The sequence below is a fragment of the Drosophila ficusphila genome, unplaced genomic scaffold (genome assembly GCF_018152265.1).
Source record: "Drosophila ficusphila isolate 14025-0441.05 unplaced genomic scaffold, ASM1815226v1 contig_791, whole genome shotgun sequence".
NCBI classification, from domain to species: Eukaryota; Metazoa; Arthropoda; class Insecta; order Diptera; family Drosophilidae; genus Drosophila; species Drosophila ficusphila.
The window spans coordinates 4289291-4314843 of NW_025064737.1; the positions used below are offsets into that span (position 1 = coordinate 4289291).

General features: G+C 45.6%; 7 protein-coding genes across 11 annotated transcripts; 3 read left to right on the forward strand and 4 right to left on the reverse strand.

Annotated features, from left to right (window-relative positions):
* The first annotated feature begins 263 nt into the window (after positions 1-263).
* On the forward strand, positions 264-4674 carry LOC108098525. Its single transcript, XM_017201503.2, is given in 4 exon segments — positions 264-853; positions 2614-3163; positions 3231-3998; positions 4001-4674. Coding segments are annotated over 4 exon segments (2160 nt in total). The 5' UTR covers positions 264-391; the 3' UTR covers positions 4381-4674.
* LOC108098528 (terminal uridylyltransferase Tailor-like) lies at positions 893-2350 on the reverse strand. The gene is made up of 6 exons (XM_017201505.2): positions 2197-2350; positions 1941-2141; positions 1597-1836; positions 1378-1539; positions 1118-1316; positions 893-1062 (listed from the first exon to the last, which is right to left on the reverse strand). The coding sequence occupies exons 1-6, from the start codon at positions 2204-2206 to the stop codon at positions 924-926; spliced, it is 951 nt and encodes a 316-aa protein (XP_017056994.1). The 5' UTR covers positions 2207-2350; the 3' UTR covers positions 893-923.
* Positions 4406-19289, reverse strand: LOC108098523 (HEAT repeat-containing protein 5B). Of its 5 annotated transcripts, none has more exons than XM_017201501.2 (8): positions 19148-19289; positions 12756-13172; positions 11052-12692; positions 10665-10938; positions 10499-10531; positions 6363-10110; positions 5753-5773; positions 4406-5341 (listed from the first exon to the last, which is right to left on the reverse strand). In XM_017201501.2, the coding sequence occupies exons 2-8, from the start codon at positions 13091-13093 to the stop codon at positions 5016-5018; spliced, it is 6381 nt and encodes a 2126-aa protein (XP_017056990.1). In that variant the 5' UTR covers positions 13094-13172; positions 19148-19289; the 3' UTR covers positions 4406-5015. The 5 variants fall into 5 exon arrangements, with proteins under 5 accessions (XP_017056990.1, XP_017056986.1, XP_017056988.1 ...); XM_017201497.1 differs by lacking the exon at positions 19148-19289 and adding an exon at positions 15306-15682; XM_017201499.1 differs by lacking the exons at positions 10499-10531; positions 19148-19289 and adding an exon at positions 15306-15682.
* Positions 16602-19127, reverse strand: LOC108098526. Its single transcript, XM_017201504.2, has one exon. The coding sequence runs from the start codon at positions 17818-17820 to the stop codon at positions 16861-16863; it is 960 nt and encodes a 319-aa protein (XP_017056993.1). The 5' UTR covers positions 17821-19127; the 3' UTR covers positions 16602-16860.
* Positions 19290-19359: 70 nt separating the features above from the next.
* LOC108098529 (probable 18S rRNA (guanine-N(7))-methyltransferase) lies at positions 19360-20773 on the forward strand. The gene is made up of 4 exons (XM_017201506.2): positions 19360-19523; positions 19580-19617; positions 19671-20236; positions 20293-20773. The coding sequence occupies exons 1-4, from the start codon at positions 19485-19487 to the stop codon at positions 20478-20480; spliced, it is 831 nt and encodes a 276-aa protein (XP_017056995.1). The 5' UTR covers positions 19360-19484; the 3' UTR covers positions 20481-20773.
* Positions 20535-21695, reverse strand: LOC108098530 (dnaJ homolog subfamily C member 30, mitochondrial). Its single transcript, XM_017201509.2, has 2 exons — positions 20752-21695; positions 20535-20681 (listed from the first exon to the last, which is right to left on the reverse strand). Exon 1 carries the CDS (start codon positions 21472-21474, stop codon positions 20779-20781), a length of 696 nt encoding a protein of 231 aa, XP_017056998.1. The 5' UTR covers positions 21475-21695; the 3' UTR covers positions 20535-20681; positions 20752-20778.
* A 170-nt stretch (positions 21696-21865) lies between these two features.
* On the forward strand, positions 21866-25266 carry LOC108098524 (protein unc-45 homolog B). Its single transcript, XM_017201502.2, has 3 exons — positions 21866-22102; positions 22160-23452; positions 23510-25266. Exons 2-3 carry the CDS (start codon positions 22174-22176, stop codon positions 25072-25074), a joined length of 2844 nt encoding a protein of 947 aa, XP_017056991.1. The 5' UTR covers positions 21866-22102; positions 22160-22173; the 3' UTR covers positions 25075-25266.
* Positions 25267-25553: the final 287 nt, after the last annotated feature.

Below are 25553 nucleotides of genomic sequence, written 5' to 3' on the forward strand. Positions count from 1 at the left end.
GCACTGAATTTTTTTTTTTAAATGAAAAACTAAAAATTAAAGCTAGTGTATATTAAGCAAGATATAATGCTATCCGGGCTTGCCTTACCGCTCGAATATACAGCAAAGTTGCAATGTTTGAAGGTACGCTCGATACCACATTCTATCTTGTTAAGAGCTGTAATTATTTCAGATCAGACATATTGCTTTCAAGCATGATTTAATAAATTCATACATTCTAAAATTTTTGTTTTGAGCAAACCTACATATTATTTTAGCACGAATTGAAGAGTATCTAAATTCAATGGCCTAGGTTTATAGGATCCGCCCAGCAATGTTATCGATAGTTAAAACACTTTTAGTCCGTCGCTATACTGCGGTATTCCAGGTCAAATAAACAAAACAAACCGAGATGGATGGAGTGGAGGATCTGCGGCTGAACCAGCAGCAGCTACTGACCGAGATCTCCGCCCTTTTGGAAACCACCACAAAGGCAAGTGATGCCAACGCTCTGTTGCTTAATCAGGAGATGCAGCGTCGCCTTCTTCAAGTCAGGACCAAGATCCTGGCTATGCTGCAAATGGTGCGAGCCCGATTCGCTCGGAATGAGGAAATCCTGGTTCGCCGCCTTAGGCCACGCTCTCAGTACGGAACGGACTCTGTTAATTTAAGCGGAGCGATCTTGCGAAAGGGCACTTTCCGCTTTAAAGGGAACCTATTCTTTCGAGACATCGACGGCAGGAGCTGTCCTAATAACGAGGACTACGAGACGCGCTGCCACACGGAGATGTTCCCCACCGACTTTGATATGCACTCTCGTCATGTTTGGACACTGCTGGACAAAAAGAACGTGATCATGGGAATCAAACAACAGGTGAGCCGGCTTCCCAGATAAAAATTTACGAAAATGAAGTCTTTTTTAAAAACTTAGTGTTTTCATAATCTTAAATGGAAATACCACAATTCCGCACAAAGCAGCCAAATTTCTCTGTATCAATGCTGAAGGCTTTGTTTTGATTTAGATGAACTAAGTCCTGAACGATCATCGCACGGTCTATATCAATTCCACGGCAATCTTTGCATCTAGAGTATACCAAAGTTATGACGTTGTTAAGAATTAAAGTGCCATCATACCGACCTCTGTGACACAATTGACTGCAGCTCAAAGCGACTGACTTTCCGTCCAAGCCAGGGACTTACGACTTGCCCTTTGAAGTCGAACATATAATAGTATTTAAAAAAATCTTTTAAAATAGAGCGACTCTCCGACTCATTCAATGCAATGGGCTTCATGTTGAAATACGACAAACCAAGTTTCGTATAACTTGTTATCCATGCTGAAATTGAGAGTTACAACGACGGATATACAATACTATTTTATTAAGAGCTCCAACTTACGGCCTATGTTTGGAGAAAGTCCAGATTGAAGTTCGGAAACGCTTGGCAATTTGCCACGAACTTGTAGAAAGAATATTACCATTAGAATCAATATGTGCACCCGAAATCCAGCTATCTGATTCTTCTGAACCCAGCGACGTAAATATATTACCATGTATCGAGCTGAAGAATACTGAGTTCAATAACTAATTCAGTGTTTAAAATAAGCTTAATACCTACCTATAGGCTGCAAACTGAAGATATAATTAACAATTCGGTTCTGATCGTAAGTCATCTTATTCGAGAAGCTGATATCACATCTGATTTTCGTACTCTTATGACGAACCACTACTAAGGGGATTCTGCCACCGCAGGTTTTAATTACCGTCCACTTACTGTAAAGTCGCCCAATAGCTTTATAGATTTTCAGTTGAACTTCCAATGCTTCCTTAGTTTCAGTTTCGCTGTATACACCATAGCCTGTTAAGCAAAATAATATATTATATTGACCGATGAAAGTTTGAATTCATGCAAAGTCACTGTACTACAAAATAAATCTAGGTACAAAAAGGATATACATATACCGATGTCCACAAACAAGTCCAGGTCTGAAAGATCGACTGCGACACCCAGAGCACGTGACCCAAAAGCATATATTGAGACGCCTGTAAACTCCGACAGTAAAGCCTGTTTCAGATCGTTTATTATTTCTTCGATAAAGATAATTTTTAAATTGTCGGCCTTAAGTAGATCTGCCTTGAGAGTTGCCCAAAAATCTGGTGATTCTACCAAACAAAGCAGATGGTTAACAGAACACTTAAAAAGTTTGTTAACTTTTACCGATATCCATTTTTTTTATTGTAAAAGGCTTGCGAAAATTCGGAATTAACAAATTCGTGTTCTTTCCCAGAATTGATGCTGAATAGAAGTCTGATAGATAGAATATCAAAAATCGGCATATCGACAGTGATGTGTTTGTATTCCGATTACATTATCAGGCGGGTTAATTTAGACACTTTAAAGCTAAAACTAAAAAAAAAGCTAAAAGTCTTAAATAAAACTTATAATTTACATAAAATAATAAAATTGGATGGTTCCTATACCACGGAAAAAATAAAAGAAAATAAATAAATAATCAAAAAATGTTTTATTAACTACCAGCCCACGGTCTTTCAACCTTATAAACAAAAAAAAAAAAAAATTTTTATTTCTTATGTACATAGCACAGAGTAAAACTTTTTTATTTGATATCGACAGTTAATTGACCACAGCGCTCATAGTGGGACCACTACGCCTAATTTAAAACGTAAGCCGACCGCTCGGCACCAAAACACGCTGGTCAGCCTGCTGGCCACAGCAGACAGCAGCTTCAGAATCGACTGGAATCAGATCAGCACACTGGACTTGGAGTTTCGCCACTCTCCGTATAGCTGTGAGGCTATGTGGCAGGTCTACCTGCATCCTGATCTCAACCGCGACGATTGGTCAGCGGAGGAAGACGACACCTTGCTGGCGGTGGCCTCTGAGAACCGGATGCAGAACTGGGAGCTGATAGCCGCCGCGCTGGACCGTCGATCCGACTACCAGTGCTTTGTCCGCTTTCACACCGCGCTGCGCCACCTGCTGGAGCCAAAAACCAGCTACCGCTGGAGCGACGACGAAAACGATAGACTCCGGGTGCTGGCCGAAAGGAATACTGCAAATGGCGTAATTAATTGGAAGAAGATAGTGGAGTATTTCCCGGGCAAGTCCAAGTCGACCCTAATTGGACGTTACTATTACGTGCTACATCCCAGCATCAGCCATGGTGGGTATTAGTGACGAAGTTAGTTTGCCCTTCTCGTCTCAGATCTTCTGTTTTTTTTTTATTTTAGAACCGTTCAGTACTAAAGAGGACATGATGCTGTTCGCCGCTGTGGAGGAGTACAATGGGAAGTTTCACTGCTTTCCACGCACCCTCTTTCCAAACCGATCCCTGGCCCAGTTGAGGACGCGCTACCACAATGTGCTGGCGCAACGCAACAAGACTGACTCGTGGTCCGTGCACGACGACACTCAGTTGATGAGCTTTGTCACCCAGCACGGTGCCTCTCAATGGCTGAACTGCGCCACATTCTTGGGCAACCACTCGCGGACCAGCTGTCGAACCCGCTTTTTGGTCATTAAAAAGTTCCTGGAACAAAACCCCAATGCTAAGGTAGAAGATTTGCCTCGCCGCCGATCCAGAAAGGTGTCTGTGGTCACTTCGGAGAATTGGGCACAGCGATTGCAGGAATGGCAGGAGAACCCGGAGTCCTTAGTCATGGCTGAAAAGATTAAAGGCTTTCGTCAGCAAGGACCCAAATCGAAGAAACCTAGAATTGATTTACCCACAAAGGCGGGTAAATCGACCAGGTTGGCCAAGGTCGACATGGAGTTCTGCGAGTTTTTCAAGTACAGTTACAATCTGCCGCTGATATCTCCGACAATCTTTCCACTTCCGAAAGACACCAATAACCTTGGCTATGTAGTTAGGGCGCTTGCATATAAGCCATCCATCCGTCCCATACACCTCCAAAACATCGTCATGCCAATCGAGCTGCTTAAGTTCTACAATATCAAGATGAGAAGCCTGCCAGAAGAAAAGAACGATTTGAAAAGTCCTTTTTGCCGCCTAATTGGTCAACGATGATGGGTTTTCGTGCCATGTGCATTCTCTCCGGCGATTATCGCAAGCATGACCCAAAGGGTCAGGATTTCGACTATGATGAATCTGCACCACCTATCCAGCTCTTCCGTCAACGGTTAAGAGCCCTCTTTTATCGCACAGTTCTTCTAAGTCGCCTGGAATCGCATCTCTTCACGGATCTTCCCTCAGCTTTGTTGACTCTCCCACGACCCACTCCTGATTTCGCCAAAATCGGGTCAAATGTGGTTTTGTTTGATCCCGAATTGGAAGAAAGGGACAATCTTAAATCGGAGCCTTTTAGCGAGGACGAAATGATGGGTACAGTAAAACAGGAAGAGGAGTATATAGTTCCGTAAGAAATGTTAAATAGATGTATAAGTGTAAAGTTAAGCTTTATAAGTTTTATTTTTACTTTATATCGCGTTGTATAATAATTCATTACAATAGCTAACAAATAATGTATAAACTTGTAGGTACATTCATTGTGTTTCACATTTAGCAAAAACAAATGCCGGACCGCAGGATTACCTCAGCGATGTGCATTAGGGTGGCTCGAGTTTCTGAGTGAAATAAACAATTGTTGCTTCGCTTAGTAAAGGTCATATATTACGTTTAATCTTCCTATGAAATAAATTATTTTTTTAACCAAATTGTCTTAATGAGCAAATAAGATTATATTGTTTAAAACACAAGCTGTACGAACAATTTTATGTTTATGTTATGTTATCAATCGCACAATCACTTTTAAGGCTGATCGCTCGTAACGCTGCTCAACAAATTCATAATTTGTTGCCATTGAGAACAATTGTAGAGTCAAACCTTTATGCCCAAAAGCGAAATGGCCCGGATTTGAATAAATATTAATTCCTCAAATTCAAAATCAAAAGAACCAATTCCTAATAATTTACATGGGGTATCAATTTTTTGCAAAGCATTTTCACGATAGCACTAGCTGGTTGTGGACTTTTGTTCTGTTTCCTAGTGGCTTTTCTCACTGAAAATTGCTGAAATCCGTCTTTAGCTTGATCGTGGGCTTCTGTGGCTTGGCCAACAGGTTCCTCTGTGCCTCCGTTGCTTTTGCTGCAATGTTTATCGACTGCTGTTGGCTGCGTATGGCCGCTTCTAGTTTCTGTCTCAGCTCCGGTGTTTGGCCCATTAAAGCCTTGAACTCCTGCGGGTACTTGGGTCCGATCTTGAGCAGCCACTGCAGAGCCTGGTCGTGCAACTGCCTCTGGTACTTGGGCAGCGTCCTAAAACGACTGGGTTCAGCTAGGAATCCAATGAGCACCGGCACCAACAGAGTCAGCATTTGAATGTCTGTGGAGAGGAAGGGAAGTAAAGATTATTTTTGAACCCTCCTAGGGACAAGGAACACAAAATATCCTTTGAAACAATGGATATATCGCGCTATACAGTTACATCATACTTCAGACATGCAACACTGAAAGCGAGGTTTTCTTCGTCAACTATTACTAGACGGTTAGCTATTCTATAAAGTGGTGCATTGAAAAACATCGTGTGTGCAGTATACGACGCATTTTAAAACTACAAGACAGTAAAGAAATTTTAAATTACAAGTTTTCTTTAAATAACATTAATATCATTAAGGATAGAAAAACAAATAATGAAGTTTTTATTTCAAAGGTAATCAAACTGCCTTGTATTTCTAAAACGTGTTTTTTTTTTTACATGAAAAATGTGAATTTTTGTTCGAGCTCTTCTATTTACCTTGTAGCAAGTTCATGTTTCCTAACGGTTTTTATTTTGTTTTAGAATGGTTTTTTTTTTAGAAATGGTATGTGAGTCAATTAAAAGAGAAGACAGAGAAAAGAACAAATATATAATAACGTATTTTCTTTTCTTGTCTTTAAAATGTGCAGTTCATAACATACATATGCCACTTTTTCAATACTTTGGCTGCGTTTGAATAAAAAGAATTGCTAAGACAGAGCAGCCAAATGGCAAATGCGAAGGCTATGCAAATGTTGGGGTGAAAAGGGGGACAGTGGTCAACTAGAAAGGCGGGAAGAGGGTTATCGCGTTCCATTTTGAAACGAACTATGTTTTCGGAATGGGTACTCCTGCTATTATTTGTAGAAATAAAAAATTAAAGGCAATGACTCGTAACAAAGGATATAAAACCGGTAAGAATTATAGTCAAACTGAATCTTATATTGATTATAATAAAGTTCTGCTCAAATTATTGCTATTTTTTTGTAAATGTACCCATACTCAAAATATTTTTTTTTATAAGTCAAGCTCGCAAAGAAACTATCAGGAGTACCCAAACATAAAATGAGACCAAACAAAAGGTTTCTAGAGTATACCCAATACTTACGATGCTGTGGCTCCGATAGATCGATCAGCTGCTCCACGGTAACGATGCTCTCAACGGTTACCTGCAGCTCTAGTTCGCTTGTAGGCATCTTGCTGGACTCCGCATACAGAGACTCGATTATCCTGGGCGCCAGAGCATGGATGTAGGGAGTTGCGGTCTTTAGTTCAGCCCGAGCAAAGATCGATCGCGTGGTCTCAATGCAGCGCAGCTTTACAGAAAGGTGTTCCGACTGCAGACACTGCCGAAAGTGATTGATGCACGGATATTGCAGGGAGGGGGTGGCCACAACGGAGGCGGGCGTATGCAGGATGAATACAGTGATTGCAAGCAGCATGGTGACCTCATCGACTTTCCTCTCATCGTTATCTCCAGCAGTTTTAGTAAGATCCACGATAGTTGCCAGGGCACTCTGAAGCAACTGCTGCCATTCCTCGGTTGTCTCGTCCACCTTGGCCCACTTGTGGACGCAAACGGACTGCAAGCACTGCAGGGCAGCCTTCACGGCACTAGTGTTTGCCAGTATGGTACTATCTATAGCTGACTTGTTGGCGATTTCCTTAACGATAGTGGTAGTCATATACAGGACGGTGGGCAGGATTGCCAGGGCACCTTTGGGAGTGCACAGATCTAACAACTGTTCGACGCACTGCAGACCGCTGGCCACCAGCAAGCCGTTGTCATCGCCCAGAACGGAGAAGAAGGAGGAGCCAGTGGCCATTTTAGCATAGGCAAAGTCCAGCTGCAGTCCGGAGCCACCAGTTCCTTGCCTTGTGGGGTTCATGGTAGGAATTTGGCGGACGAACAGGCAAAGACAAACTTCCAGAACGGCGTAGACATGGGAACTTCCTGGTTGCATTGAGTCATCTTCACCCAGTCGCTCTCCACCCTTTCCGTCTTCGGAATTCGCGTTATCGTCCCGTTTCCTCTCCAGATCTTCCCTCGCTGCGCGAATCGTTTGCTTCAGAATCTCCACACACAGTAGTTGCACCAGCAATTCATCCCTCGTCAATATCTGACGATGTAGAACGTGACAGAGTTCAATGGTAAGGGCGCGGTCCCTGACCAACTGCCTCCTTGCCCAATCCGAATCAAAGATGCTGTGCAGCGATCGTAGGCAACTGACGATATTCTTGGGTCTCTCAGAACTTCGCATGCTGCAGAGAGCCTCCATGCAAATGCCGAAAATCATGTGAAAGCGATCCGCAGATAGGGAGCCATGGGTTATCTGGTTATTGTTCGACTCTGCTGTGGTTTCACTTGTATCTTGATGGCGGGCGAATCCCTCATCCCTCAACCACAATGCGGAGGCGTAGAGAATTGGAGGCCAACTGGTCATGTAATGTGGCTTTGAGGAGTTAATTGTATCCGTAGTATAGAACGCGCCTCCGTCGTGTGGAAGTTGGGATTGGAATTCCGCCGGGAGAAGCAGCAACGCGTGGTCCTTCATGGCACTAAGCCAGTGTGTGGACAGATTGTGGAGCTCTGGTTGCACTAAGCCTAAAAGGCTCTCCCCTCGACTGTCAGGGAGATCCTGATCCGTTTCCACGTTGGTTAGGGCTTGCAAGCCGGACTGTTGAGATTGAAGATTGAGGAGAGAAGCGGGAGCCTTTCCATTTCCCAACATGGCTACGATGTAGACCTCCGCCCAGGCCTTCAAGATGCTTAACTTCTCCAGGGTGGCCATGGATTCGTTGTACAACTGCGTGCTATTGGTTTTCGAGGACAGTTTGCTAAGGGAGCTCACAAGCAGCTGGTGAACTCTTCTTAGATCTCCAATATCGCGGGCTACTCCAGATCCAATCCAAGCTGAGCAAACTTCACAAGCGGCGGCCGTGACATGGGAGGGCGTGTCCGGGGCAAAAGCTGGGCGCAATGCGGCCCCGACTTGGGCCTGGAACTGCTCCAACAGCAGATGACCAGGGAATTCTGGCTCTGGAACGTTAGCAAATCGATCGATGATCTCCTGCAGGGTGCGCAAGCCTTCTAGTCTCAGCTGATCCGAATCGGAGGTGGCGGCCATGAAGGACATTCGAATAAGTTCCGCCAAGTGTAAGATGAGATAGTCTCCGCGCGAGCGAATGAGTTGCTGTTCCTTGGCCTGCAGGAGATCAAAGTGAACTGAACTTGCGGCTTCGCAGCTGGCAATGATCCGCCGGACGCACTGGGCGGCAAAAACACGAGTGGGCCACCTAGGTTGCACTGCCGGATGCGTGGAAGTGTTCTCCTCTGCTCGGTATTCTGTTACATCATCAGCGTACTCCTCCTCCTCGTCCTCTTCCTCATCTTCTCCTCCGGCCTCCTTGCCCTTGCCTTGCTCCCCGCCAGCGGTGTCATCATTGAGTCCCCCTTCCACAGCTACGGTTAGGACATTCTTGCAGAGACTCAACCAGGAGCTGAGATTATCAGCGGCCAGCATTTGCAGCATCGAAGTGAGAGTGTCGTGTATGTTCCTCAGCATCTCAGCATCCGTTTCGGTGTCCAGCAGTGAGAAAAGCAGTCCTGGCAGTCCGTACTCCGTGATCACCAAGTCTGGAAGCTGTTCGGCATTAATCGTTAGCGCTAAGTCGCACACTTCCTTAGCTTCCCGATGGGCCAACTGGCGAAGGCAGGACACGGAGGCCTTGCGCAGTATAAAATAGTTGCAGGCCAGCATCCCGACCAGCGTCGGAACCAGCTCCTCCAATTGGAGGGACTTGCTGGCGAACAGATGCAGCTGCTGCAGGCAACCAATGGCCTCTGCTTGCACAAGGGGATCCGCATGTGCTTGGAGGAGAGCTGCTGAGCAGAGGAAGGATCCTCGCATGCTGGCCACCGCTCCACCTCCTCCTTGAAGTTCCGGTCCCACGGTGGTAATCAAAGCATTCACTACCCGTCCCACACACTGGTGCACATCCACGTGCGCATGGGGAACGGTGAGGAGGAGTTTCAGGCACAGCGTCAAGGTGGCCTCCACGTAGCCACGGAACATGGGTCCGCCAGAGTCGGCAATCTGTGCCAATGCATAAAGAGACCATGCCTGCACCACAGGCGATGCACTATCCTGACCCAAGGCCAGCAGAATGGACACACTGGTGCTCAGATGCTGCGATGAGCCCATGCCACCCACATAGCGATGCAGGCAGCCCAGGGCGTGCGAATGTCCCGTTCTCGTTACCACATCTCTGGCAGACTTTAATTTATCGAAGCTATTCTGGGCCAACTCCGCGGTGAAATGGGAGTCGCCCACCACTTGGGCCAATCTACCCAAAGCCTCTCCAGCCGCACATCGAATGGTGGAATTGGCACTTGTCAGCGAAGCAACCACTAATGCCGTCGCACTCTTCCTGACATCCTCCTGGCCGAGACTCGTCTTGCTGTCCGTCAGGTTCTTCAGAGCGCAAAGCAGAGCCGTAAAGATGTTCATTTGGACGGCCTCCTGGCGACTGCTCTTCGCCTGGCGAATGCACTCGGCAAAGTGCTCCAGCATCTGCAGCCTATGTTTGTTGGCCACCTTGGGGAAGATCGTACCGTAAAGTGTCACTGCCATATCGATCACTGCCACTCCGAGCGGCAAGGGTCCTGGACACTGCTGCGCTTTGCTGATTAGCTGGATGTTGTTACTTCCACCGAGGCTGCTTTCGCCGGAGGATGTTGCCAAAGTAGGACCTCCGGTGCTGGGGCCGCTCCCCTGGGCGGACCAACTGGGACGGTACAGGCAGCATGGATCATGCTCTAAAGCACCAGATCCTGCGGCGCTGTTCGGTTGCAACTGAAGCAAAAAAAGGTTGAAATTAGTAAGAGAAAAATTCTTAACATGCATGCAAAAGGAACAAAAACACAACCACTAAATTACAGAATTAAGCTGGAAGAATACAAAAATTAGTTTAAAATGTATTGCAGAAATTTTATAAAAACAACAATTCTTTTTGGCTTTGCCTTTTTGTTTTAAACTTTCAATAAAACCAAAAAAAAATAGGAATTTCTTGAAAATAAAATGTTTAAATTCGACCTCCTCTATACTCATGCAGAGAGAGGTAAAACATTTTTACTGGTTTTATTTAAAACAAAAATTAAATAAAATATGATTCAATGAAAGAGTAAAGTTTTGCGAAATGATCGAAAAACACAGCCACTTGCTTTTGCTACACTCCACTTACATGCTCGCCATCGACTTTGCGATTGGGCTCCATCTTTGGGAATGCACAATTTTATAGAGAGAAGGAAAGACAGTTAAATAGGGTTTCACGGATAGACAATCGGGGGAGAGGTCACACACGCACATCAGAAGATAGTAACATTACTCCCAAATATAATATATCTCACCTGATCCTCGATGGTGCGATGGTTAGTTTCCTGCAGCCAGGTGCCTAGAATGATGGAATCGTCTCCATGACAGAGCGTCCGAAGCAGCGAGTTTGTGGTGTTTGCCGCGTTGTCCGATAGTGTGAACTCTGAGACGAGCATGCGAAGGAGATGGGTATAGGAAGCCTCCAATGCATTCGCCGGCAGGAGCGTAAGTGTTTCAAACAGACGCAACCGCACCATGGCAGCCGGAGCCTTCAGCTGTGTGCCATAGCTCTTCAGAACCGACGCCAAACTGGACAAAGAAATTATAATTTAATAATCAGGAGAGATACAAAAAAACAAATAAAAATAATAAATATACAGTCAAAGTTCTTAAGTGCTAAGTTCTTAGGGAAAACTACTCACTTGACTAGCATTGCCAGGGCGCTCTCGATGGGCGTGAGCAGCCGTCTTGTTATGTCCTCGTTAAGCAGGTCCGGACAATTGAGCAGGAAACTGTGCATCACGGACAACGCTCCAGCCCTGCCCTCCAGCGTGACCTGCCAGGTGAAGGCATCGCCACGTGCCTTCTCCGACTCCAGCTCCTTGTTGGATCGGGGGAACGAGTTCCGCCACAGCAGCAGCATCCGCGGCAGTAGGCCCTTGACCACCGGCGATCCCAGAGTCATGATGGCTCCGATCAGCAGCCAGCCGGCCTGGGTTCGATGCAGCGACATGCGGCTATTCTGGGAAGCAGATCGCAGCAGCTCCTCCGCACAGTTGAACACGACCTTGCCCTTGGTGTGGGGGATGCCCAACGGTGAGTACCGAACGCTTCCCAAAATGGCCGCCAAAGCGCAGCTGTATCCGGCGATTGCTTCCGGCGAGGATCGCATCTGTTCGATTGCCTCCACGAAGCGATCAATCAGCGGCGTGATCTGACCGGGAACCGCCACACAAGCGCAACGCAAACACCAGGCGGCAGCCAAGCGCGCAGCAGCACAGGGATGAACCAAAACGGCGCAGGTGGCATCAATTGCTTGCAGCGACTGATCTCCCAAAAGGTTCTGGGCCGTGGTTCCCAATCCAATGAGCAGGGAACTTAGTTCCTGCAGGGCGCAGACCAGCAGGTGCTGACTGAACAGCGTCTCCTGATTGGAATCCTTGGCGTTCTCGGGATTGAAGTCAATGGAGTTCATCTGTTTGGCCACCAGGTGGATGAGCTCCTTGCAGGCGGCGCTCTGCGCCTTCTCGCCCAGCATCTTGCCAATCGTCGAACGGAGAATAAAGTTGATGCACTTGCGAGAGTACACCGCGTCCACGTGGGAGCAGGCTGCCTTGGGATTGGCCACCAGATCCAGAACATGTGCCAGGAAGGTGCTCAGCTGTCGCTCGAGCCAAACGCTGCCCATGAATTGCACAAATACCACATAGGCATGGGTGACACCCACTCGAACTTCTCTGTTGACTCCCGAGCTGCCCTTGATTATCTCTCCGGTGCCCTTCAGGAAGGAGGCTCCTCCTCGCAGGAAGCCCGACATCAGGATGCCCAGGGCCTCGTCCAGGGAAACCAAGCGTTGAGTAGCTCCCTTGGCCGCCTGTATGGCCACCGCCTGGCCCTGCTTCTTCTTGCCAGTCGCTGCCTCGGCGAGTTGTTGGGTGTAGGCCAGCAGAGTGCCCAACAGCTGAGCCACCGCACACCGCACTTCGTAGTTGCTCCCGTCGAAGGCACGGAAGCACAGGGTTCCCAGGCTCTCCAGCTCCGTTTGGTACAGGAATGGAGCACTGTAGATCATCTTGAGGATGCACCGGGCGGCGGCCACTCGGACGGCCATCACTCGATCCAGCAGGCAGTGCTTGGCCGCTTTGTAGATGTCCTTGTGCACGTTGGCGATCGCGGTGCCCATGCCGGCACTCACCTTCTCTAACGTGTGCATGATTTCAATTCGCGTCTGCGACTCCGCGTTTCGAAGGGTGCGAATTAGGATCTGCACCGTGTCCTCGTAGGTGCGCCCCATCATCCGACCCAGCTTCTCGTACATCGAGCCCAGCACGCAGATGGCGGCACTAAGAGACAAAGATGATTTCATTGCGATTGGAACATAGTTTTGTAATATACACCATACTCACAGTTTGGTAGGAAGATAGCTGGGCGAGTCGTCCTTGTTCTTCAGGATGTCATTGCAGGCGTTGACGGTGTCGAAGAGCATGAAGGTGTCGCCGACGGAGAAGAGGGTGGCCAGTGCGCTGGCAATGAGTTTGCGAATGGGTGGCCCCGGGGCACCCTGAATTCGCTCCGAGAGCTGCTGGACCAGCTTCTTCTGGCTGGCCTTGATCTCCGGCTTGGACACCAGGGGTAGCGCCTTCTCCAAGTAGCGCAGCCATTCCAGCTCAAATACCGGCCGCTTGTGCTCGGGCAGCTGCTTGAGAGCCTCCTCGTTGAGGGTCAAAGTGTGGGCGAGCTCCATTTCGGATGATGCCTCCTCTTCGGTCTCCGAGCGTCCCCTTGCGGATGAGGCGGCAAATGGGTCGCTGTTTATAAATGATCTGCAAAGCGAGCGGGAGAGAATAACAAAATAAATTGCGGAATGTTTCATTAATTAAACGCAACATATGGTTGATGAGTGTGTTTGGGGCTGTTCGTAAAGAGACTTTGACCTTGCCATTTGATTCTACTGATTCTGGCAGCTGCATTATCGATTAACATTTGCTGATCACATTTCAGTCTTGGTTTAAATAGAAAAGTAAATCATTTAGTATCAGCATAGGTTCCATATCTTTATTACCTATATTTTGTATGTAAAAACTCGCATATACATATACATAAAGTATATTTATATGTTTTCCCAAAATATATAAAATAGGTCAATAAAAAAAATCATTTCCAACTCAATCTGTTGAGCTGTGCGTTTACCTCGAAACGAAAAGAAGAAAGAAACTACCTTTGGGCCAATATATATTACATTTACGCTTAACAAAAGAAAATATGCCTTAAAAGCTTACAAAAATCATACAACAATCAATATATGCGATGCACACATATATAAGAGTGTATAAAGTATGATGGGATAAGGGGGGTGGTGCTGACGTGCTCGCTATTGTGTGAAATGCATGCATCACTCGATCTATATATAAGGCAATGATGACGGTGATGATTATTAAGAAGTCAGGCCAAAAACATATTCAAATATTTCGATACACTAGGCATGCTCCAAGCGGAAGCTGCACCATTACCACTAGGAAATCCACCCACCCACACTTGCCCTATTCTTTGTCGTTATCCACACTCCCACTCGCATTCAGCGTTGATAAGTGCGGGAAAGAGCTGTCGCCTTGGGCTCGATTGCAGCGCCCATTGACACAGATGGCGGCAAAGTCAAGAGGAGCCAAATTATTAATCCGAAACAAAGGCTTTTCCTCGGGAAAATCGAAGGGTCCTTGGCGGGAGGAGCAATGTGTGCGATGTGCGAAATTATGTCCACCGGCTATGGGTAATGGGGTTCCAGAGACAAAGACAATGGAAAGGACGTGTAGGAGGTGGGCTAGATTTTAATGCTTGGGGTGGTGGTGCACCTAGGGGCATTGGAAGGCCGTATGCAGAGCATGCTCTACAGTAAACATCCAAAGAGATAATATTGCATTATATAGTCATAAGTCCCACCATTAGTGAAGATCTTAAAAAGCTTCATAAAGTTCTTAAACTTTGTTCTTTTTCTATTAAAATACAAATTAAAGTAGGTTTAAAAGTCATAAAATTATTATGGTACAAATTTGATAACTATATTGCTTAAAAGCTGAATCAATAGTTATAAATAAAAGTTACTGTTTCGAGTGTTCATAAATTGTGATCCCTGTACTTTCCCAAGATGATTTCATTCACTCTGTAGAAATACATTTTTTCAAGAGAACGTGCAATTTCCTATGACTAATTGTTGGGCTTCTTAAGGGTATCCCTGGCTTTGGGGTTATAGCCGTCAAGGGGTTGCAGCTCCCTTAGCTTCTTTGTTGTCATTTGGCTTTGTTTGCGGTTTTTGCCTCGAGTGGCGTGTGTGGCGTGTTGCACAATGGTTTATATTTTCATACTGCATACAACTTTATTCAAAAAACCAGCCTCAAATAATCCTCATAATTTTCTTTTACAGCTTGGAATTAAGAAATGATTTGTGAAGTGTTTAAAGTTTTGTTGTATTGTTATGATAAGTATTAAATAAGTTGTATTTTTTACCATTTCCTATAATTTAAATATAAAAAACTGGTAATTAAGTTCAACAAACTATTGTTTCACTTTTTTAAATAGCATAATCAGTGCTATTGATTTGACCTCAGCTGTACAGAGAAGGCGAAATAATCCTCTGGCGTGAGGACACCGAACCACTGACGTCTGCAGGCTCGAGTTACATAAGGCGCTGTCGGGCTGCTGCACCGCCTGCCCTGCTGCTCACATATAAGGCCCCCAAATGGAAAACAAGTAAAACCTGTAAGGTGCAACAAACTAGAAACAAGAAGCCAAGAACCAGCCATAAATTCAAATCCCGGCTAGACTTGTCCCGTGCGATACGGAAAACATTAGGGTGACCCGTTCGCCGGTGGGTGGTGATTTTGTGGTGGTGGCTTGACTTTACCCCATTCCACCCCCTTTTCGCCGCCCTTCCCGTTGTTTTTGTTATTTTCTGCATTTACCTGCGCGCCTCGGAGATAACTTTGCGCAGAAATTGCGGCGTGCGTGCAAAGTTTAAGTTTTCCATTGTTGTTATTTGTTGTGTCTTCACATTTCCAGAAAACTTTCTTTGCCTTTTCTTTCGCCAATCTGCAGCAGCCTGCAACTTTCACGCAAATCGATAACCTTTCTACAACAGCACTCGCAAGCAAAATTTTTCGCTGCCACAAACTGTGTTTTTTGCATTCGATTTTAATTAGACAATTAGTTTTTCAATAGCTTGTCACTTTGATGCAGCACAAATTGCGGAAAAATAAAACCGAATTAGAGGAGATTAAAGGCGGAACTCTGATGAAGAAACAGAGCAAGAGCCGCTTACACTTGCTACGCGCACCGAGTACAAAAACAAAATGAAATCGAAGAGCGCTTGCGAAAAGCAACCCGCCAAGTGGCAAAGAGCTCTCTTTTATACCCTTACAAAAAGAGCTATTCCGTGGTAGCTCCACAAGATATACATTCACAGGGTGGTAGATACATTGTCTGCCGGTTAAGAAGTAGAGAATAGTAAAACTTTGTTAAGATACAATATAGTTTCCCATATACCAATTCTTCATGCCAACCTTATCAAAATTAAATCATTTAAACAAAAAATCTTGAGTATGTCTAAAGTAAGATGTATAAATAAATCAGTCAAAAATATATTGTAAGTAAGTAATTAGACAAATTTTGTTTTTTATTATGAAAAACTTTTATAATAAGAACTTAATAACATCCATCCAGTTTTAGAAAAACCAATTAGTGTATCTTATGTGCGCATAAAATTCAAAAGTATCTTTTGAATCCGTGTGGCAAAGAGCGTGAGCGCCAACGAAGAAGGCGACTCTGACAGAGAGCATAAGTGGGTGGCAAGCAATCTCTGTGAGAGAGTCGGCGATGACGTAGCACGTCAGCACACAGCTGATGCACGAAAAAACTCAGTGGCAGTGGCAGCAACAAATTGCAGCCGGCTGACCTGTTATCGATAACACATTAACACCTATGCACACACACCCGCACCAGCGTGAACTGTGTCATTGTGTCAGTTAAGTTTTAAGTCACTGTTTTTACACGGGGTTAAGGGGGTTTGTCCTGTTGTGTCTAACGTCCCATTTTGCTTGTCCCATGAGGGCATTTTTCGTGACACTTCCGGCCGCAAAAGGATTGGCCTGCAGTTTATTAAGTGCACCCAAAGGTGCTGTAAATCAGTCCCAACTATGCAATTTGATTGACGAATAAAAGATATACAAACAATAAGGACAAAAAAAGCAAAATTTAAATACGAAATTTTTAAAAGCAATTATGAGTCGGGCTTACAACTTTGTAGTTTAAAAAACAGGCAGGCTGTCTCGATTAGACTTTGAGTTTATTTAAATTAATGAGTCATGGCAACATTTTGTTTTTACATTCTTTGCAGCAAAAGTGTTTAGCGAAAGATTATGGCTTTGCTTATGCTTATCTTCAGCTGTTTTCAATTAATACACACTCAATTTGATTATCAATTTGATTGTCCCTTGACTTTATTGCGACTTATCTAGGAGCTTAAGGTAGAAACTGCATGCTGGGTATAAATGCCAAAGCCTTGGAGGTGGCACTGTTAGGGTTCCCCAAATCTTTGACGATTCCCTGAACGCGGGCTACTACGTCACTTCGCTGCACATCGCCCCGGTCTAACATCCTTTGAAAGAGAGTGTGCAGTTGCCTGGCCGAGGACGCCTGCGACAACTCATGCAGCTGCTCCAGCAGGTCTTCAGAGTATCCTTCGTACTTGCTCAGATTTGCCGCCTTAGCATCGCGCTTCAGAAGATCGTAGACCAGCAGGAAATCCACATAAGGTTTGGTGGGTGGTACCCTCTTTTTGCCCGCTATTGAGGAGGTGCTCCACCTATCCATGGCGGACTCGAAATCGAATGCTGCTCTTCCGTAATTATCGTCGTATAGACGCAGAAAGTTATCCAGCGACTCCACATCGTTGGTAAAGTCTTCGTGTTCGCTTTGAATATCACGGATTAAAGACAAAGGCAGCTTGTCAAAGTCCACATCATCTCCGATTTCATCAAAGAGAGCGTGACCCTCAAGCACTGGTTTAGAGCCTGGGGCAAAGATCGCCGGACGATGCGGTAAGGTTGGTGGTGATGTGGGTTTCTCGGTGGTGGAAGTCCTCTGCGGCGTTTCCCACCAACTTGGAGGCTGCCACCAGCCAGATCCCGAACCACCCGTTGCACTTGGTCTCCTCGTGGTCGTAGTCCTCATCCTTGTGGGCAATGCCGTTGAGGGTAGTGGTTTGGCACTCGTAGATTCCCCTCCATTATCTGCACTAAAGGGCGGCTCAACGGTTGTGCTGGACAGGGGTTCATATTGCAGCAGATCTATGAAGTATGCCAAGGCCTGCATGGAGGCGGGCAGATAGCTGGTCAGTAGGTTAGCCGGCACCACCGGAGCCACTTGATGACCCACTAGTAGCACCACCAGCAGTGGACAAAGCGTTGGCCCACTGCGCATTTCTTGTTTTCCTTACTTTCTTACGGCGGGAACGGTTTGCTCTGGGAGAATGGAGGCACTCAACTGAAGCGACTCTTCCCAGCAGCCAGCGAGCATCTGTAGTTGGCTCTGTATCTGTCTTTGTCGCCGTATCTGTATCTGGTTTCCAAAATGGATGACAGCGAGTTTGGTTGTAGTTTATACTCTACTAAGAAGCTATCATGATTTTTTTGCGAGTTACATGTTTAAAAGTCAGCAATCGACAGTACACTGCCAAGTTTGTAGATGTTGTACACGGTACAGGGATATAATATATGTAGAATTTTCGAAACAAAGGTTTGGTATTTTGGATTGGAAAAAAATATCCTTACATTATTGCAACGTTTCGGTTAGATTAGGAATCCGAAAGAATAAATAATTGTGTAATGGCAATATATAGAAGTATAACGTGTCAACCGTGTGTATGAATAAATCACCCTTAGTTTATTATTTTTAAGCGTATTTAAAGCTTCGTTCTTGCGTTTCAAGTTTTCACCTGCTGTCTTTTCTGGGGTTTTGGCAAACTTGTTGAGTGGAGAGGCCAGCGACCGCGATCGCGGCTTGTTGCGTAAATTTTGTAACCATAAGCGATCGGAGGAGGGAATGTTGTTCTTGGAAAGAGTGAAAGATGTTCCGTTGCCAAAAAGAATAACCCGTTTGCTCATAAATATGCAAAAAGTACACAAACGCAGAAGCAGACGAGCCGCAATAAACCTGAATTGGGAGCTTTATTTATTTGGGTAGAGTACAAAGAAACTTGCATCAAAAGAAATGCAAGTTTTGATGCAGTTTGAAATGCACTTGATTGCTGAACACTTTAAGAGTCACTGATGGCCTCTGCCGATCAAAAGGAGTGCGCGAGAGTGCCAAAAGCATCCCGGCAATCAGCTGTGGAGAGAGAGAGAGAGGAGAGAGAAAGACCTTACGCTTTACCTGTTTGAGAAGCATTAACCTGTTGTTGTTCTTTTTGTATTTGCTGGCTAGATGGGTTTTCGCTTTTTTTAAGCAAATTGGACCAAGGTAAACGGGTCAGCATAACGGGTTTAATATAAATATTGTGCCACTAGTTTTTTTAGAACAGACTGCGGTCCCACACACAAACAACTGAAATTTTCGCATTTCCGTCTGCACAACGTACACAGCGGTGGCTAATTGGTATTTATCACTGCCATGAGTATTTGTTGACGCGTCAGAACCATTATACACACAAACATCCACAGCCAACAATTTTCACACTCCCACGCCCACACGTTCTGATGTAAGCTTTAGCCTAATCATCAGTTGTTGGAAGTTTTCTGCGTTAACTCACCGTTGCACTTCCTTTACACTCTTAAACAGCACTTTTCACATTATTATTGCTTTTAGATTAAACGAAGAAATGTTTTTTTTTAGCTTAGGGTAATCTAAGGCGAGCAGCTGAGAGGATTTCTGGACCATCTCTAGAGCTGTCAAATCGATAGCACTATCGATGTATTTCGATAGCATCTTTAGCGAATACATCCTCCAGCGGGTCCACAACTTTTACAGCACTGTAAAAGTAATCAGCTGTGCCTTTAAACAGCTGATCATATCTCTGGATTATTTTTAAAAAAACGTGCAAGCCCGAATTTGTTTTTCGATTTGTTTATTATTCAAAAACACGGAAAATGGCCAGAAGACCAGAGCACTCAGCTCCACCGGAAATTGTGAGTGGATGATTGCCAATGCAAGCATGCATTCTAATCATATTCTAACCTTACAGTTCTATAACGATGATGAGGCCAAGAAGTATTCCACAAAGTAAGTGATTTTCGTTTGACGATAAGGCCTGGTTGTAATTGTGATTAATTTAGCACCCGTATTATTGAGATCCAAGTGGAAATGGCCGAACGTGCCTTAGAACTGCTGGCTTTTCCAGACGACGAGGAGTCTCGCTTGATTTTGGATATCGGTTGTGGCTCCGGACTCTCGGGAAGTGTTCTCGAGGACAGCGATCACATGTGGATCGGCATTGATATTTCTAAATCAATGCTGGACATTGCTGTGGAACGAGAAGTGGCTGGGGATGTGATCTTGGGGGACATGGGCGAGGGTATGCCCTTCAAGCCGGGCACTTTTGACGGAGCTATATCAATTTCTGCTCTCCAGTGGCTTTGCAATGCAGACAAGTCGTATCACAATCCGCATAAGCGCCTGCTAAAGTTCTTCACCACCTTGTTCTCTTGTTTAACACGTACCGCCCGCGCCGTCTTCCAATTTTATCCGGAAAACTCAGACCAGATCGAGATGGTCACCTCGCAGGCCATGAAGGCAGGATTTTATGGAGGGCTGGTTGTGGATTACCCCAACTCGGCCAAAGCTAAAAAGTACTATCTTGTGTTAATGACTGGGGGATCAGCTGAGCTGCCGAAAGCTTTGGGTAAATCTCTCTTTAAGTCCTTATTTAAATATTTCCTTTAAACGTTTATATTTTAGGCTCTCCTGAAGAAGAGCGTCGTGTAAATTATATCAAAAAACGTGATGCCTGCCGTGAGGCCCGCGGAAAGGCTCCGAAAAAATCTCGCGATTGGATCCTAGCAAAGAAGGAGCGAAGACGTCGCCAGGGATTGGACACTCGCCCAGATACGAAATACACAGCGCGCAAGCGCAGCGGCAAATTTTGATTAAAGTTTAGCGCGTTAATCTCACACAGCAGTTGATTAATTTTTTGAAAACGATTTAAAGTATGGATGACATTTAATATTCAAGTTTCTGACTTTCTACACATGTTCGGAAGGTCAATTCACGTGATAATCTTTAGCTCCATATATTGGCAATATTTGCAGTTTTATAAAGTCCCGCGTAACAACTTTTGCAAGCCTTTGCTGCAAAGAAAAGTCGTTTACACTTCTTATTCACAAAAATAGCCTTTTGTTGTTATTAATAAAACTTAACCCTATGTACAGTGTGGACTAGAGCTATCTACGATTCTTTCCTGTCCACCTGTTGCTCCCGCTCCTCCCGATTACGTCTGTGCCGGGCCTCCGCTTTTTGTTTTGGAGTATCATAGGAGGTCTCGGCGAGAAACATTAGATAAACAGCCACTCCGCCGAAAAGAAAGGCAAGCAATACCATATCGGTTTGGCCGGACATCTTGTTCGCCTCTTTTTGAACCTTGATTCGATCGTATTTGGCCTGGGCGGCCTGCCTTCGGTCAAAGGACTTGCCGTAATGATTCCGCGACCACTCGTCGAAGTCGTAGATTGGAGTGCGTCCTTCTGCATCGGCCACACGCGATTTCTGGAAACGTGATTTGTAGAACTTGGTTTCCGGATCGTCCTCCACCACTGGCTCTGCAACATCGTGGACATCCTGAGCATACTGTGAACCTGCGGTGTGCACGATTCCCTTATCGTAAAGTCGACGGAGGCGGTAGTTTCCCAGAATCTCGTACGCCTGATTGATCTCCCGAAACTTCTTGGCTGCGGTCTCGCTGCCCTGGTTTCTGTCCGGATGGTAAAGCATCGAGAGTTTGTAGTAGGCTGCCTTAATTTCGTTTTGTGTGCACTGTCTCCCGATTCCCAGGGCATCGTAGTGAGACATTTGCTGGCGCTGACCCAGGTGCAGACTGCGCAGCAGGAGCAGTGGTCGCCACAGCATTGGGCCGTGTTGGAACATCCTGGAAGAGTCCCTTTGTGTCCAATTGGATTGTTTTTACTTCGTTATATCACATGAAAACCCAAAACAAATCGGATCAGCTGTTTGAACTTGAACTTGTTCACCCTCGCCTGCGTTGGTGCCGGAGCTAGTGGTGCTGAGTACTTAATGCTAAAAACGGCCAAAAAGTGGTCAAAACTATTTAGATATTTAGGTTTTTATTACCCTGTACTGATAAAAGTTTTTTTTTAAGCCTAATTACTTCAGCTTAAGTGTTTTTTATGTCAACTTCTAAACGAAACATAGCCGCATGAGAATCAAAGTTGTATTTTGATTGTCAGCCTTAGCTAGTTTTCATGGCCTGTCAGCTTCAGCCTTTTCTAGCTTTTAAAGACAAAATTAGCCGACTGCAGCAGCACTGCTTCGATCAGCTGAGCGGACGAAAAACAACTGCTGCAACGATTTTGTCTTGATTCTTCTCCGATCTTATTTATATATAGAACAGCGCAGCAGCCGGTTGAATTTTCTCACGCAGCGTGCTTGATTTTCCCGCTATTCATCTGTATCTGTATCTGTGTGTGGCCGAGACTGATCGAGAAGTTTCTGGTATCCAAAATTTAGGCCAGAAGGCACAAAACCAACCCAAATCGTGAGTCATCTGTGATCAATAGGAAGTTTTAGCTAAAGTTTTTGTGTCCTCATACAGAAAATTGTGTAACCATGACGAATACCATTAGCAGCGATGAAGTACCCGATGCAGGCAGCTTCAAAGACAAGGGCAATGAGGCCTTTAAGGCCTCCCGCTGGGAGGAGGCAGTACAGCACTATAGCAGTGCCATTAAGTTGGGCTCCAAGCACAAGGAACTACCGGTTTTCTACAAAAATCGTGCCGCTGCCTATCTGAAACTGGAAAAATACGAAAATGCCGTAGAAGACTGCACGGAGTCATTGAAAACGGCTCCTGGGGACCCCAAGGCTCTGTTCCGCAGGGCGCAGGCCTACGAGGCTCTGGAGAAGTTCGAGGAGGCCTACAAGGATGCCACCTCTTTGTTTAAGGCAGATCCTGGCAACAAAACAGTACAGCCAATGCTTCAACGTCTGCATGTTATCGTCGAAGAGCGAATTGCCCGCAATGCTAAGACCTCTACGAAAGTCAAGCAGATGATGGATCTCACCTTCGATTTGGCTACTCCCATCGACAAACGCCGTTCCGCAGCCAATAACCTAGTAGTTTTGTCCAAGGAGCAGACTGGCGCCGAGCTTTTGTACAAGGAACATTGTATTACCAAAATAGCCTCGCTAACTAAAGTGGAAAAGGATCAAGACATTTACGTTAATATGGTGCGCGTGGTGGCTGCTCTTTGCGAAAATAGCGTAGAGCGTACTAAAGGCGTACTTACGGAACTGGGAGTACCTTGGTTTATGAGGGTTCTCGACCAGAAGCACGAGGATTGTGTGTCCACTGCCCAGTTTTGCTTGCAAACTATTATAAACGCTCTGTCTGGCCTGAAGAACAAAACAGATTCCAAGCCAGATAAGGAGCTGTGCTCAAAGAACAACCGTGAAATAGACACTCTCCTCACTTGCCTGGTTTATAGCATCACAGATCGAACCATTTCCGGATCTGCTAGGGATGCCGTTATAGAGTTGATTACAAGAAATGTTCACTACACGGCTTTGGAGTGGGCAGAGCGCCTAGTGGAGATCAGGGGCCTTTGTCGCCTGCTGGACGTGTGTTCTGAACTTGCGGACTACAAGTATGAGAGTGCCATGGATATCACCGGCTCCTCGTCCACAATTGCTTCCGTTTGTCTGGCTCGTATCTATGAGAACATGTACTATGATGAACTTAAGCTGAAGTTCACGGAGCAGATTGACGAGTACATTAAAGATAAGCTATTGGCACCCGACATGGAGTCCAAGGTGCGGGTCACCGTTGCGATTACTGCTCTGCTCAACGGTCCATTGGATGTGGGCAATCAAGTTGTGGCTAGAGATGGTAAGTAATTCCCCATTTATACGGAATTATATATTAACTAACAAATTGTCTTTGCAGGCATCCTCCAGATGATTCTAGCAATGGCCACCACCGACGATGAACTGCAGCAGCGAGTGGCCTGCGAGTGTCTGATCGCCGCTTCCTCGAAAAAGGACAAAGCCAAGGCTCTTTGCGAGCAGGGCGTGGATATCCTGAAGCGGCTCTACCACTCTAAGAACGATGGTGTTCGAGTGCGCGCTCTGGTGGGGCTTTGCAAGCTGGGCAGCTATGGCGGTCAGGATGCGGCCATCCGTCCCTTTGGCGACGGAGCCGCCCTTAAATTGGCTGAGGCGTGCCGCAGGTTCCTGATCAAACCTGGAAAGGATAGGGATATCCGCCGGTGGGCGGCCGACGGCCTAGCTTATCTGACACTAGATGCTGAATGTAAGGAAAAGCTTATTGAAGACAAGGCATCCATACACGCACTCATGGATTTGGCCCGCGCTGGAAATCAGTCATGTCTTTATGGTGTGGTCACCACATTCGTAAATCTGTGCAACGCTTATGAGAAGCAAGAGATGTTGCCCGAGATGGTGGAGCTGGCCAAGTTCGCTAAGCAACACATACCAGAGGAGCACGAACTGGACGATGTGGATTTTATCAATAAGCGCATTACAGTGCTGGCAAATGAGGGCATTACTACAGCTTTGTGTGCCCTGTCCAAAACGGAGAGCCATAATTCGCAGGAGCTGATTGCCAGAGTTTTGAACGCAGTTTGTGGATTGAAAGAGCTTCGCGGAAAAGTGGTTCAAGAAGGAGGCGTTAAGGCGCTGCTTCGCATGGCGCTTGAGGGCACCGAGAAGGGCAAACGCCATGCTAGCCAGGCATTGGCCAGGATTGGAATAACCATCAACCCGGAAGTGTCTTTCAGCGGTCAGCGCTCGCTTGATGTTATCCGTCCTTTGTTGAACCTTCTGCAGCAGGACTGTACGGCGTTGGAGAACTTTGAGGCCCTAATGGCCCTCACCAATTTGGCCAGCATGAATGAAAGCGTTCGCCAGAGGATTATTAAGGAGCAGGGCGTGTCAAAGATTGAGTTCTATCTGATGGAGGATCATCTTTACCTCACCCGTGCAGCTGCCCAATGTCTGTGCAATCTGGTCATGAGCGAGGATGTGGTAAAAATGTTTGAGGGAAATAACGACAGAGTTAAGTTCTTGGCCCTTCTCTGCGAGGATGAGGATGAGGAGACGGCAACGGCCTGTGCTGGAGCTCTGGCCATGCTTACTTCGGTGTCGGTTAAGTGCTGCGAGAAAATCCTGGGCATCGCCAGTTGCCTGGACATCTTGCACACTCTAATCGCAAATCCCAGTCCGGCCGTCCAGCATCGCGGCATTGTGGTGATCCTAAACATGATCAACTCTGGCGAGGAAATCGCAAAGAAGCTGTTCGAAACGGACATCATGGAGCTGCTAAGCGGCTTGGGTCAGCTGCCGGACGAATCGCGTGCCAAAGCCCGGGAGGTGGCCATCCAGTGTCTGGCGGCGGCGGAGCGCTATCGGATCATCGAGCGGTCCGACGATGCGGAGATCCCTGACGTGTTCGCCGAGAGTGCCAAGATAACTGAGATTATCGATGATTGAACGAATTTCGTTTGGAGTCTGACTCTTCTGTGCCTTTACATCTTCTTTCCCCATTACATCTTATTTGCTATACTCACCTTATCACAACCGAAACTTAATTTATTTTCAACAAAAAATCAGATGTACTTAAAGTGTTTTTTAATTATTGTACGAATTTATTATTAAATTCAAAAGAGAGTTTTTCGTTTTGAAGGATTATGAGTTTTAATACATGGAGGTGGGAACAATTTGTGATTTTTATTTTGAATAAACAAAAATACATAAATTTAATCTTGAATAACAATGCTTAAAGCATAGTTAAAGGGAAATGAGAGAATTTAAAATTGCATTAAGAGTTTTCAGCTATTAATTAAAAAACGATATTGCATTTTTGTTTTTTAGTAAAATTTATATTTAACCAGGATCAATAACACTGTGCGACAAAAAAATGTTTAAGTTGATTTTTTCTTATTTTTCACTTCTACTAGTCAAAATAAGAA